Source organism: Ostrea edulis, chromosome 7, assembly GCF_947568905.1.
Source record: "Ostrea edulis chromosome 7, xbOstEdul1.1, whole genome shotgun sequence".
Classification (NCBI taxonomy): domain Eukaryota; kingdom Metazoa; phylum Mollusca; class Bivalvia; order Ostreida; family Ostreidae; genus Ostrea; species Ostrea edulis.
Window position 1 is genome coordinate 24,908,606 of NC_079170.1, and position 15,321 is coordinate 24,923,926.

Below are 15,321 nucleotides of genomic sequence, written 5' to 3' on the forward strand. Positions count from 1 at the left end.
ATTTAGGCTTATCATTGTCACACATCCTCAGTTGGTCTATATACATTAATTCCATAGCAGACAAAGCTTATAAAATTGGGCTTTTAAAAACCCTTAAGTTCAAATCTGTCAAAATTGTATATGACATTTATTAGACCTACTCTTGAAAATGCCTCAATTGTTTGGGATGACTGTTCTGTTCACGATACTGACAAGCTTGAAAAAGTACAGCTATGTGCAGCTAGAACTAGTGGTCTTCCTGTCTTTATATCCAGAGAATCCCTTTATTCAGAAACAGACTGGCAGCAAACTTAACAAAGTAGACATTATATCGCAAACATGACTACCATGTTCAAACTTTGTAATAGTAGCACCCCGAACTATTTAATTAATATCATTCTAAATAGACATGAAAATATGTCCCGTTATGATACATGAAACAACGATGGGTTCTATATTCAAAGATACAGACTGGGGTTATTAAGTAATCATTCGTACCGGATTCCGTATAACAGTGGGATTTATTAAATGTAGAAGGCAGAGAAAGTAATAGTACATAATAGTAGAAATCAGAAGGCCACCATCATATTTTTCTTTTGGGAATCGATTTATCATCCTTCACACAAAGCTCAGTCACAGCTGTATACTTCATTATGATCTTTATAGACGTAAGATGACAAATTCTCCACTTTGTTCATGTGGGCACAAGGAAGGTGTATATCATCTTTTTTTTGCTTGTAAAAATTACTCTAGAGCTAGTAATAATCTTTTTGATTGCCCTTTTATGCTTTACATGTACTTGGTCAATATTGATTGATATTGTACAGTGATGTTAATTTGCGTCTGCATGCTAATTTAAATATTTTTTCAGCTGTTCATTAATTTATAGATGAAACTTGTAGATTCATCTAAGCATTATGTATTTTACCTTTTAATCATTATCTCGCATGACATATTGTAACATTTTTAGGAGAGGGCCTAATGAGTAATTAGAACTTGTTCCCAATCCTTTAGATTTGATCAGTAGAATGTATTTTTTAAAAAAAACCCTCTGAATATCAGCATTTGATCATATTTATATAAAAACAAAGAAGAAAGAACATGGCACACAAAACTAAGGTATGACGAATATAAAATGTTTCAAATACCAGTTCAAAAAATGTTGCATCATTTCGGTATTTTACAAAATATAAGACAATATCTTCTACTTATTATTGCTCAAACACTTGAAACAGGTTGTGACGTAACAACAGGTTCTCCCTGAGTAGCCTCTTCATAAGATGGCGGTTGTGTTGTGATTGTTGTTGGTTGCTCCATGTTGTCTATATTTGGTTCCTGATCGGAAGGTAACACAGAGTCAGTTGTTGGGAGCTGACTATCTGGTGCACCATTGACAGTATTAACGACGCTCGGTCCCTGTGTCTCCATCTGACGTCTCCGCTCCAATTCATACCTTCTCTGATTTCGTCGCCTCCGGCTGTCCCCGTTATCGCAGCAATCATCATCCGTTACAATGAAACAGAAACTCCAGCTGCAACCTTTTAGGAGAAAATACAGTCCATTGCTTACTGTCGAATTGTATTAATGATGAGGATTCCTAGGGAATGCGATATAAAATCCGCAGGCATATGATATATTAATTCAAAGCCATGTCTACTTGATGCCATGGATCATTCACAGGGAATAAGCACAAAAATGACTACTATGACATTGCTAGTATTATTTGCAAACTATATATGCATTTCCGATTAACACGTACACGTATTCAAATACAAACAAAAATATATAGTAACAACTCACCCCTTCCATGTACACCATGCCCATCTAAACTGTTATTATCTGAAATACATAATGGCTTGATATACGGGGCGTGATCAAAAGTTCAATGTCTGACAAAAAAACTAAATTCACATAGTTTCACGAATTTGAAACTAATCGATTGCCGAGTAAAAACTTGAGTATCAAAACACTCTGTATACCTTTTCTACTGTTTATCCACTAATGAAAGTGTACAATAAAACCTTTAAATGTTAATCAAAATGCAATATGTGGTTTTAAACAATGAGTCGTTTTTCTTTCTCCACTTCAGCGTAATTGATGTCGAACCACTGGGCTAGAAGAAAAGCTGCAATTTACATGAAAGGGTCCTGACAAAGTGGAGATCATGATCCCCGGGGTTAAGGTGGGGCCACAATAGGGGACCAAAATTTTACATTTGAAGGGAAACAGACTATATGGCACAAAGCATCCTTAGATGATCTGAAATTCATTAATATGAAAGGCCATACCCCCCCCCCCCCCTCTCTAAGAATTATCAACTAGATATAACTTTTTTGTAAGCTGTATAAATATCATTTACTGTTCCTCTATAACTTAAAAAAAAAAAAACCAATTGATTTTTGGGAATTGAAGTTGTTTTTCTGGGTCAATCTTTAATTATATCCAGTCTGATATAGATGACAAGCCTCTTTCCTTTTATAGTTTTGCCATTTACTTAGAGATAATGTAAAGGGAACTAACACAACAGAATGTCACTTTATTCATGTAATTTTCTGCAAGAATCTACATTGTAAAATAAGCACGACAGTGTGACATCAAATTGATGATACCATTCGTGCACTTGACGAATCTGGAATAGTCAATGTGACGTGTAAATCATTTAGTTTGCCTATGATCGTTAACTAGTCCTTAAGACGAAGACGTACATCAAATCAATTTGACTATATACCAAGTTCGTATTGATATTAGACCATGTTCGTATTCAAATTAGATAAAGTGCATTGACTAAGGCAGTTAGTACCATTGACAAAGAATTCTAGTCCAATTGACTAACTACATAGTTATTGAGTGGACAGTTAACTTGACAATTTTACACAAATGTACTAACCCAATGTTTCATAATTCATGATCGATGGTACATGTTTATATTTTGCAAATTCAAATTGGGGGACGGGGAGTGCGGTGTCTGACCTTCTAGGTTCTCGTATGTATATAATATGATGTGCAACAACAATCGACGACGTATCAATTTTGATCAGAAACACTCACATGAGCGGATGACGTTATTTACATATCTATACACAATAATGAATTTACCAACGGAATCACTCCCGCAGCACCCGTCATCACCTCTGCAACCGTCACAGCAACCACATATAAAGCAATTGGAATCACTCCCGCAGCATCCGTCATCACCTCCGCAACCGTCACAGCAACCACATGTAAAGCAATTGTCGCATTCACATTTACCACATTCGCAACAGTCGCCACAGTCACCACAATCACCACAGTCACAATCGCCACAGTCACAATCGCCCATATCACCACAGTCAGACATAGTTACCTAAAGAGTAAAAAATCACGATAAAACATTGTTATATTACCATATTCTAAAACGACAAAGGTCCTATGTTGCCTACTTTCTCTTTTTCAAAGTATAGACTTTAATCCCAGTAAAGGCTTATTTCAAGATGATGATATAGTAAAAAATATGACATATAATAAGCATAGGTGTGTTACTGTCCAATATTCGAGCAGATATAGGGTTTCTGAAGAATTTTTTTCATTTCATATACGTTTTATTTTGGAAAACATGGCGCACGCGTTTGTCTATTTAATGACTACACCAACGTAGCAGCTGATAAAGGCATACAGAAATGTGGACCAGGAAATGTGGACCAGGAAATCCAAAACGAGGAAATTCGGAATTTTCATTAAATGTCATGCATGTTAAAACTGATAGTTATTTTGATATAGACATGATCTGAGTTACAAAATACTATATTATCATATCACATCTATTAGCATCGTTCTCTGTGAAATGGAGAGATAAGTGCTTTCATCACCGGTAAACGTAAATCATCAGATCATTATACATTTTAACATCATTATCAATTTTTGTTTACATCGGTATGTACACGCATGATACATGTATATAATCACGTGCCTGCTCGAACACAATCAACAAAGTAATGTCGAAACTACAAATAAAACACAGGTATCGCTAAATTTCAACCTAAGTGCCTTCCATAGAAAATTAACGTAACATTACTAGATACAGGTATATAAATAAATATAATCCTACTTTTATTATCCTCTCCTAGAAATAACAGACACTACACAACACAGACGATCGGGAGTATCACTGGCGAAACAAATCGCGCGTCGGGACTAAGTCATTTCCTTTGTGGTTATATGAACAGGAACTTTCCGAAGGTCAGGGACAAATTGATATACCTGTATACGGCAGCTCGGAGGGGTCAGTGTTATCATTTTTAAAGCGATTCATTGAATGTTATCAAAGACCTTTTCATTGTCATGTCTATTCATATTCCCATGTCAGATACTTTTAGAAATACTATTCCGATATCTTTAGTTTGACCAATCTGACTAAGGTACAGACCTATACTATTATATATATAATAATAATATAGGTGTACTTTAGTCAGATTGTAGTTTGACAATCGCACTGATTTCTTACCAAACGAGTTAATGATTTGATAAATTCAAATATTAATTAATCATTTATTTTCCAAATCAACAATTATACATTGTAGGTTCATTTTGTCAAAATCGCAATTAAACGATGTTGTAATATATTCATAGACAATTGATTCAGGCTTAACCGTGCTAACCACTGTATATTGTCGAAGTGTTTGAGTATTTCCCAACGTGTTCTAGACTCCCCAATTGTTAGTGCTAGCTTGTCAATAACCAGTGTCTTCCGTGCAATACTTTCGGCTTTCTAGATTTATCTTAATTAAATACAATCAGTCTTTGAATACTTATTGACATACTTTCTTTGCTTCGAATTCACATCCCCGCGCTACACTGATCACGGTCCCCGCATGTGGCATTGTACACGGTGATGAATATACACATGTCGCAGGGTCGCTGTTTTGTTGCAAACAACACAAAACTGGATCGGTCTCAGGCAATTATTTTATTTCAATAGAAGGGAAAAAACCTAGAAAAAAATACGAAAACATACTCACAAACATGCACACAAGATAATAGACATACATAAAACACAAGACGTAAACTAAAAGACATTTAAACATTTACGATAAACGATGATATTAATGCGACTGCATAATTACATATATTTAACAAGTAAATGAATTACAAGATAAATGTAAATCTTACCAGGCATCCAGTATTATGAATGAAAAATATTTAAGTTACATCGAGTGAATCGATATTTTAACAAGGACTGTCCAATATAACCGTATTGGTACAAGGCTTAGAGTGGGGATTTTGGCAGGGTTTCTAACTTTATATAGTGCACGGGTTAGTAACACATGCATAATTAATTAGTATTCGGTAAAATCCATTGGTCCGCAGTATTATGAACTCAGACCACTGGTCAGTCAAACGTAAAGTTGAACTAAAAATAGAAATAATTACCACCTGTACAATACAAAACATTCACACTGACTCTTGCATACTTGAAAAACCAGTTTGTATTCAATTGGCTATGCGCGCCAATATGAATACTGATATAATCATAGCGCGTAAGTATATTTTAAATAAATTGAAACTGTGACACACATTCTGCGTATGATCAGCTTTTAAATCGAGGCAGGGTACTGACAAACAAGTTGGTGTTACAGGGAATTCAACAGTCTCGTTTAAAGTCAACATTTCGCAAATTCTATGGTCGTTGTAATGATCTATTTTGCCCAAGTAACCAATCATTGGGCCAAATGCTGCTGACGTGTTTCATACCAATTTTAAGGCCATTCTTGGTACGCCCATGTTGACTACGGATTGCTCCGTTTACCTAATCAAGACATAGGGTATGACCGGTCGACACGGGGTGCTTACTCCCCCTAGGCATCTGATCCCACCTCTGGTGTGTTCAAGGACCCGTGATTGCCAACTCTTTTCTGTATTCCTTGTGGAATTGATGAGATTGATCACTGTTCGTTATCTTCGCTTTTCACATATATGTATGTAATCAAACATTGTAATCTCACATTGTTTCGACAACGTTTTATAGTGTCAATGTTAGCTGCAGAACTGTTGTGAACTAATATCACCACAAAGTTTTAGTTACATATTTTAGATAATAAATCATCCAAGTTTGGTTAAATGATATTTATTCAAATATGTAAACTCCCGGCTAGGCGGCTGTCATTAGTCTGGCGTGGTACCCCTCCCTGACACACGAGCATGAGGGACCAGACTCGGCTTTTGTAGCATTTTCAATAATCAAGAACTTATTTTACCTTTAGATAAACCGCATTTTTTGATTTTTGTTAATTATTGGTGTTTATAATAAATGAAGAACAAATGCATAACTTGTAAAGAGTATTGTGAATAGATACCAATAGCACCAGGATTCGAATTGACTGGCTACCTAACATGGCTACGTCAACAAACAAAATCATTTGAAGCTGTGAGATTTTGGGTAGTATGTGAACTTGAATGTTTTATGCGTCATACCATCTGCAGTGAAACGCATACAACCGAACCACGAGGAAAAAGCCATTGAATACAAACTTCTTAAGAACATCAAGCTAATGTATGAAAGATGAAGATAACGAACAGCGATCAATCTCAACTCCCACAAGCAATAAAAAATAGATAGTTGGGCAAACACGGACCCCTGGACACACTAGAGGTGGGGTCAGGTGCCTAGGAGGAGTAAGCATCAAATGGCGGATTTAAAGGGGGGGGGGCGAAACCGCCCCCCCCCCCCTAAAATTTTCAAATTTATGGTAAATCCTGCTATTTTGTTTAGAGAAATGTACTAAAGGATAAAATAAACAATAATTTCTTCCACTCCTGGAGAAATGAATGTCAAAATCTTTTGATTTCTTGAATCACTTTATTGGGAGAACTTATTTCCCCCCCAAAACCCTTAAAATTTGCATCATTTTATCAATTTCACCTTATTAAGAATGATAGAAAATAGTATAAATGACTGAAAAGGAGACATATTTCAAGCCCTATAAAATTTGTAAAACCCAGGAGCTTCCGGAGGCTTCGCCCCCTGGGCCCCCACTAGGGTTTTACCCTGGACCCATTGGGGGCCTCAAGGTGGCCCCCAGTCCCCCTGCCTTATAAAGTAGCGCCCTCCCCCAGTAACTGCAATTCCTGGATCCACCCCTGTCGACCGGTCACACCAGCTGTGAACCCTATATACATCTTTTTATTTTAAAAAATCTTTAGCGAAAGTCTTCAAGTGTAATAGTTGTATCTATTCTAACAATGATTCTAGATAGAGTATGTACGATGCATGCTAACATAATATGATTTTCACATCTTAAAGAGACCGTTCACTCCCAGCCAAGAGACGATGATTTGTGTGTAAAGATAATGTCGAAACATTGCATATCCCCAAATGTATATGAAATGTAAATATGAGACGTCTTAAAATCAATGTGAACCTTTGCAACGTCATTCGGATTATGAAAATGTTCAATACAAATCCCCTTTACACAAGATTTTTTCATCAAAAAGATTGGAGTCTAGCTGATTCGATGAGGTGGACACGTGTAATAAACGAATATAGAATTGGCACGTGTCGTATAAAACAGCATTTTCCAGTATAAAAATATTAAATGTGTGTGTGTTTTACTACAACGAGACGAACAATGATAGAGGGGTTATTCACGGTCGAAGTAACACAATGCTAATCCTGGTCAAATTATGAACTTGGATTTTTTTTAATCTTATAATAAATGGTACGTGCTTTACTAATTGGTGGATTAATCACGTGAAATGTTTTAGTGAATGAAAAGGTGATGATGAAAAAAAAAGGTGATCCATTTCATTATTCCTATAAAGGATAAAAAATTAAGAGTAGGACAAACATGGTCTCTTGGACATACCAGAGGTTTGATAAGGTGCCAAGGGGCAGTAATTATTCCCTGTCGACCGGTATGAAATAAAATGATATGGGTCAGAACAAACCCTTAGTATTAATAATATTTATTTACAATCAACAATTGAGAGAAAATTGTTACAATAGCAAAATATTAACTTACGGTATTTGAACAATAAATCCAAACAGAATCTACACATACAAAAGATAGTAGATATGTAAGGCCAAAATCGTAGTTTCCAGTATAATTTAAAAATCCAAAAGCATATAACAGTGTCTGACCAGGTTTTTTTTTAATCATAAGAATTTCAGTGTATTTATAATAGAAATTAATTTTCTAGTACATGAACAATCATGAAAAACATTGATGCAGCCATTATGCAATTTTTCTACTAAAATATATTGAGGCTCTAGAACAATATAGGTACCGGGTGTTAATTTTGATTCAAGGAAATAAACACAAGGCTCTGGAACAATCAATTTAGTGCAAATAGTATTATACACACAAAAAAAAACAACCTATTTGTTTTTCTTGCGAATGTAAAAAAGATAATTTGATACAGGTATATGATTGATTCCCCAGCACGTATAACCAAGACATCCATATCTATACAATAGAAATTTCAAGAAATGTTATATTTTTGTATAAAATGATTGCTTTTGAAAGTAAAAATAGCAAAACGGGAATATTGCAGGACTATTTGTATCGCATTTGCTTACCAGACCTTCAGCTGTTCTGAATATCTTGTGGACCGCTGAAGGAAGGGCAGTACCAATCTTGAATACCTGGTATATGCATCTGGTTCTGGTAGATAGATGATGTGTACCTAGTTCCCTAGTTGTCATCAGACGGACGTAGTTGAGCCGACATTGCAGTACAGACATATTTAGAATGATGTCTGGAAACTATTTGAGAATTCATTTTCTAATGCATTACTAGTGATGTACATTATTGATTGATTGTATATTGTTTAATGTCATTCTCGTGAATTTTCACTCATATGGATACGTCACCATTGCCGGTGAAGGACTGTAAAGTTTAAGCCCATGCTCGGCACTCATGGCCTTTGAGAAGGGAGGTTCTTTATCGTACCACACCTGATATGACACGGATCCTCGGTTTTTGCGGTCTCATCCGAAGGACCACCCCATGTAGTTGCCTCTTACGTCAAACAAGGGGGACTGAGGACCTATTCTGACTCAGATCTCCACGGGAGTGATGTATATGAATATATAGTAACTCAAAAGGTTTAGGCATCAGTGATCTTCAACGATCCCCCTATCTGAAATAGTGAATGTTATGTAACATTTTATATACAGTCATTTATGCATGGGATTGGCTATATAAAACTTTTCAATGTCACGATCGTCATTACGATATCAAACCGCAGCTATTTAAAGTCATAAAGAACTAAGTGGATTCAGGACGAGGAAGTAAAGCGTATTTGATGCATATCAACTTCCTATTTGCAATGAGATTTGTAGCAATGGGAAACGACACGGATTATCAGTCACTGTTATTAGAGAGATACTCCGATATTTCTCTCAGCAGTTCTATCCTGATTGTAATTGGTGCTGTGATCGGGATCATCGGAAACTCTACTATTGTTATTTTCTACCTGTTCCGTATCAAGGAGAGAGGAGAGCGCTACTTCATCCCGTTACTGGCTATCGTTGATCTTGTGGCATGTTTCACTAGCCCTCCTTTCTACATCATGGATAATACGTTCTTCTACAATTACCCAAACGATGCCGCTTGTCGAGTGTTATCTTTTCTACAAACATGCGTACCAGGAGCGTCTGCTCACGTGCTACTCATTATATCCATTCAAAGGTACCTACTAGTGTGCAAGCCGTTCGGTCCAAAAATGACGTTATTTTGGAAAAGAATTTTGTTTGCACTAGCGTGCGGGTTTGCAGTGTTGTACTCTGCTCCTCTCTTAGCAACATCCGGGGTTCTACAGACGGTGGATACGTTTATGAACCACAACGTAACAACAGAAATATGCAAATTTTCAGTCGATACGTCACCTAGAATTACTGCGTATTTCGGATTATTGGCTCTCATAATGGTCGCAAACCTTGTTGTTACGGCCGGACTGTATGCCCCTGTCTTAAAACAGGTAAAACATTCTTTTCGATCTAAATTGAAAGTAATCGAGAAAAGTAAAGAAACCAATCCTATATCTGAAACAGAGTCGTCCAATGTAACCCAGTCAACTGAAACAGAAATAGGCAGTGTAGAACACATAAAAGAAAGAAAAGAAAGTAGACCCATAAAACTGAGTGAGATAAAATATAACAGTAATAAAAAAGTACACCATGAGACTACTCAAGAGTCATCAGACGCTACTTCAAAAAACTATCTTCATCATAAGGGTCCGGATAATCAGGATGAAAACACAGAAAATAAACACTCCAAATGCAAAGGGGAATCCGTGCAGAGACGAATCACAATAATGTTCCTTGTGATAATCATTGCTTACGTGTTGTCCTACATCCCACCACTTGTCATCTTGATCCTGTCGTATGCTATTGAAGATTTCAATTTCATTACACTGTCGGAAGGTCAAACAGTCGCTTGGATCTATTTAGCTCGATTTATTTTTCTGAACCACATTGTCAATCCTTTCATTTATGGTTATTTTGATGCGAAATTTAGAGAACAGCTACAGAAGCATTTTAGGAAATGGAAAGCATGTTTGATTTGTCATTTTAAAGGCTAATGGAGAATCAAAATACTTGAAAACAGTTGTAAAAACGTTTATAAAATTAATTGATTGCAATAATGCGTGAGATCGATTGAGGTTTAATTTATGGTTATAATGTTAGACAATATCTCGATAGAATCCGTGCGTATTTAGATACTTTATGCTCCATTTATTAGTATTTGACATGTTTCATGATAGAATCAATTTTCCATATATCTCAGAGCTATGGACACCTGTATTGTAATCATTGTAACCTCATTTAGTTCAGCATTGAAAACGTATTTAACCCAGTATTGGAACTTTTCCAATTAACAGAAAAAATGTTATGCATATTTGATAGCATGTATAATTTAATGTATTTACCATGGAATAAAATGAAGGAATTAGCTATAGATGATCCAATCATTTCCCTGATTTTTGATTCCAAATAGCATCATACATTCTTTTCTTGTACTCGCAACTGATGGTCGTTCATCGATCAACACAATTATATCAAATAAATTGGATAAGAAATGAGTCGGCTCGACATTTTAGGCGATGATTAACTGTCGTATAATCAGGAAAATCACCAGTGCATGGACGTTCTTATATGATGTTTAACGTCTTTTAGCCATCGCATTATACAATAGACAGGAAAGAAATAATTACAAAAGTTTAGAGTTCATATTTCCAATATGGTGTAACTGCAGTGTAGCTGCATTTTGAAATTTTTAATTGATGGGTTTAATTAATAGGGTAAAAGAGGAAGTTTAGGATGTGCAAGAGAAAAACCAAAAACAAAAACCAAAAACAAACAAAACACCCCCCCCCCAAAAAAACCCCCCAAATAAACACCCCCCCCCCCCAAAAAAAAATCCCCCAAAACGCGTGGATCTAAACAATCGTCTGAATCTCACATGGAAAAAGAACGTTAAATTGGTTTATTTACATGCTGAGGGTACAACAAGTAACTTTAACTGGATGGCACTATTTTCAAAATAAAACAAATAACCATTATTATTCCAAATCTGTCATAGATATGTCACTCGAATAAATGTTTCTAAGTTTCAAGAATTGTATATTAGTTCTCCCAGAAATCAGATAATTTGTTGAATCGACGATTGTTCTAACTGTCAATTACAGTCATTCAATTTTCTAAATTTACTTAATCCATCTTTCTGAGGAAACCAATGATATTTTAGAGCAATACTTCCAAGAATGAAAAGATACATAAAAAGATTCGCCTGTTTAATTTTGATTACTCTAATTTAGTATATAAATATTATATTTTACTTATCAGACTGAAGTCCGTTAACTAGGACAACAATAAGTATTTTATCGTCGTCATTTGAGAAGCTTATAGGCTAATAATTGAAAAGATTTACTTCAACACTTTTACCATTATTGGTGTCGAATAGATAAGGTGAGGAACTCAGGAACGAGGATATCTAAAAAAAATTACATTGTGATAATGCAAGCAGTGTACGTTAATCGCCCGCTCAAAGTTACCATCAATTATAATTCAAGTAAATAGTGTTTTTGAGATTTTATATATCTCATTATTTTCAACATCGAGCTTCTGTGGTGCATGCTTGATTCCATAGTTTGACCCCCTCTCAGTACAACAGCAACGCACAGCAGCAGATCTAGAGCTCTCCCAGTGGTGCGTTCAACTTCCAGTTTTGACTAAATATAGTGTACACAATAACAACATACTCTATGCCCTTTACATGCAAATTTTATTTTACGAAACGAAAAATGAATTTGATTTTACAATTATTTTTTTATCTGACAGTTCTCAGGAAGATAACGGCAGTGTACATCAATTTTCACATTTACTTTTACGTCTCAATATCAATCGCTCGGGTGCTAGGGTAAATACTTTGCAATTGCTTGCATTCAGAGAAACGAGACATCACCCAATATTCATGAGGTCCCTTTTGCTGCTCAAGAGTTAACTGTAAAACAAATAAAATAAAATACAGTGATCTCTTTAAAAATAGATTCCCGATGGTGAATAAAGAAGGCGATACAATCTACACAAATTGCGTCTGAAATATTTGTAATTATACTATAGGGAGTTTAAGTTTCTGAAAATATTTGTTAGCCTAAACTTTCCTTTAAATCATTATCATTCTAGCATTCTTAGAGTAATTGCCTAGTTACCATGCACTTGAATTTCTCTCTGGGATCTCGTGCGAGTACATTGCTCACTGTTGCGAATTTATACTTTTGTTCATACATAACGACAGACCATGTGCCAATACACTGGTACCAAGACCGTACAAAATATTATTCAACTTTTCTTTTAGCATCATTTGTACATACACAAATTGTTGAAAACGTTAATCAACACATGTATGCATGAAAGGTGAAGATAACGAACAGTGCATGTAACAATGCAGATCTCTTAAGTCGGTGAGAAAACTTACATCAACATGCAAATTGTGTACGTTTTGATTTTATCACAGCATATATATGTAGGTAAACGAAATACGGCGCTACTGGTGTTGTATTGTTGACATGCCAAACAGATTTTATACTAATTTTTTTAAAACTATTCATGGAAAGTAAATGAACTCTTCAAGTATCAAAAGGATCCAAACATCAAACTAAATAAAAGACCTTGAATATCGTTAAGTCAATATACACTGTCCGTGTTTGTGCAACTCTCTATTTTTTTTATTGCTTATAGGAGTTATGTTATCTTCGCCTTCCATATTCTCACAGGGTCGATTTATTAGACTGAGATGGAAAAGGGCAAAATCCATGCCATACATGGACATCTCCCCTGGCCATTATGGTGGCATATTTCTATTATTATCTCATCAGACAAAAGTATTTCTTATCAGAATTCAACTTGGTATGCAACTAAAGAGAATGCTATTATCTTAGTTTATTAGCACCAATTTCTGACTAGGCAGCTTAAATATTTGAAAATTTGAAACAAATTGTCTGAAAATACGATAATAGTATACGATATATTGGTGGAAAAATTATACCAAAAACCATATTCACGAACCTTGTGGATAACTATGTAATTGTTCAAGTGATAAATTTAAGTTGCTAAACGAATAAGTGAAGGTAACGAAGAGTGATGTATTTCATAAATTCTATAAAAATGGCAAAATTAAGTTGAACGCAAACACATATCACTGAACATACCAGAGGTGGTATCAGGTGCTTAGGAACAGTAAACATCACCTGTCATGGGCCATACATCTCGATCAGGTAAACGCAGTAATCCGTAGCCAAAATCAGTATGGAAAGGATGACCCGACAATTGGTATAAAAACATCATACTGCATTCAACCGAGTGCTAGTTTGTATTTGCAAATAACATCATATACCACAACATACAGGGGCTTCAACAGTCCCGATTAAAGGCAGCATTTCGCAAATTCTATGGTCGTTATAACGATCTAGTTTGTTAATACAACTTATCATTGGGTGAAATATTGTCTGACGTGTTTCATGCCGATTGTTAGATCGTTCTTGGGGCACTGATTTTGACTACGAATAACTCCGTTTACCTCATCAACATATAGGGCTCATGGTTAGTGTGGCCGGTCGAAAGGGGATGTTTTTTCCTCCTAGGCACCTGGTCCCACCTCAGGTGTGTCAAGGGGCCATGTTTGCCAACTATCTACTTTGTATTGCTTATAGGAGTTATGATATTGGTCACTGTTAGTTGTCTTAACCTTTCATGAGAAAAGTGGTGTTTAGCAAATATGGATTCTGAAATATTCCAAAGAATGTTCAGTACATTTTTAATAGCTTTTCCAAAATCGATAATGTATGACTTTTTAACATTGTAGATGACCATTCATCACGATAATTAACAAAACGAAAAAAAGGCAAGTTGCGTCTCCAATAAAATAAAATTGTACATCGGAATTCTTTTAAATGAATACATGTACGAGCCAAATCAACCTTAACGGTCAGAATCGAAGTCGGGAATTGTGGTGCTACAGATCAGAATAAAAAAGAACTCAGCTGTACTGCAGCACATCTATGGAATGACCTCCCAGAGACACCAAGAAGTCAATATCTCTAAAATTTTAAAATCAAACCGTCTTAAAATTAGCGTTTTAGATTCTAACATGAATTAACTGTGACTGATTTCAAATACACCCACACACAGATACTCACCCCCCCCCCCCACACACACATTCATTGCGTTGCATTCATTTTCTTACCCTTGTAAAGCGCCTTAGGGTAATTTGTTTTGTACAGTGTATAAGGCGCTATATAAATTTCATCATTATTGTTATTAACAAGGAAATATTCATATCTTTTCATCATTCATCTAAAAATATTCCATTAAACACCACTAAGATTCCAAGCACAAGTTCCCTGAAGTTGAAATTAAAGATATGCTGGAGTTCCTCATTGACAATATCTAGGTAGCCTTTGGTGATCAGGTCTTCCATTAATCTGTTGAAATGTTCGATATGCTGACTTAAACGAGACTATTGAAACCCCTGTGACATCAATTTATTTATCAGTAAACTCTCTTGATTTAAAAAAAAATATCCCACGCAGAACATGTCCTCGCTCATCTTATCAGTTGAGAGTAATAAACATCATATGAGATAATACATGAATATCGTTACATAATTATTAGAAAATGACGACGAAGAAACTGAAATCATATTTGCCACAAAACTGTGTCATAATTCTAACGATGATATCTATCCTGAATTGGATATCCAACTATAAGGATGATAGGGAAGACTGTGGATTGTTTTATTTAGAGTTAACTGGGATATATCGAATCGACATATGAATGAAAATGGGTATTATTAATACTTCCTATTA

General features: G+C 35.5%; 2 protein-coding genes across 2 annotated transcripts; one reads left to right on the top strand and one right to left on the bottom strand.

Annotated features, from left to right (window-relative positions):
• Window positions 1-1,035: 1,035 nt before the first annotated feature.
• Window positions 1,036-4,224, bottom strand: LOC130046244 (keratin-associated protein 5-6-like). Its single transcript, XM_048885022.2, has 4 exons — window positions 4,064-4,224; window positions 3,076-3,322; window positions 1,780-1,818; window positions 1,036-1,517 (listed from the first exon to the last, which is right to left on the bottom strand). Exons 2-4 carry the CDS (start codon window positions 3,314-3,316, stop codon window positions 1,198-1,200), a joined length of 600 nt encoding a protein of 199 aa, XP_048740979.2. The 5' UTR covers window positions 3,317-3,322; window positions 4,064-4,224; the 3' UTR covers window positions 1,036-1,197.
• A 4,914-nt stretch (window positions 4,225-9,138) lies between these two features.
• LOC125654915 (5-hydroxytryptamine receptor 1A-beta-like) lies at window positions 9,139-10,918 on the top strand. Its single transcript, XM_048885021.2, has one exon. The coding sequence runs from the start codon at window positions 9,259-9,261 to the stop codon at window positions 10,534-10,536; it is 1,278 nt and encodes a 425-aa protein (XP_048740978.1). The 5' UTR covers window positions 9,139-9,258; the 3' UTR covers window positions 10,537-10,918.
• Window positions 10,919-15,321: the final 4,403 nt, after the last annotated feature.

Coding starts and splice junctions, on each gene's coding strand:
- LOC130046244 (XM_048885022.2), bottom strand. CDS start 3,316: ATGTCTGACTGTGGTGATATGGGCGATTGTGACTGTGGCGATTGTGAC. Junction 1,819..3,075: donor CTGCGGGAGTGATTCCGTTG/GTAAATTCATTA, acceptor TATGTATTTCAG/ATAATAACAGTTTAGATGGG. Junction 1,518..1,779: donor GCATGGTGTACATGGAAGGG/GTGAGTTGTTAC, acceptor TTCTCCTAAAAG/GTTGCAGCTGGAGTTTCTGT.
- LOC125654915 (XM_048885021.2), top strand. CDS start 9,259: ATGCATATCAACTTCCTATTTGCAATGAGATTTGTAGCAATGGGAAAC.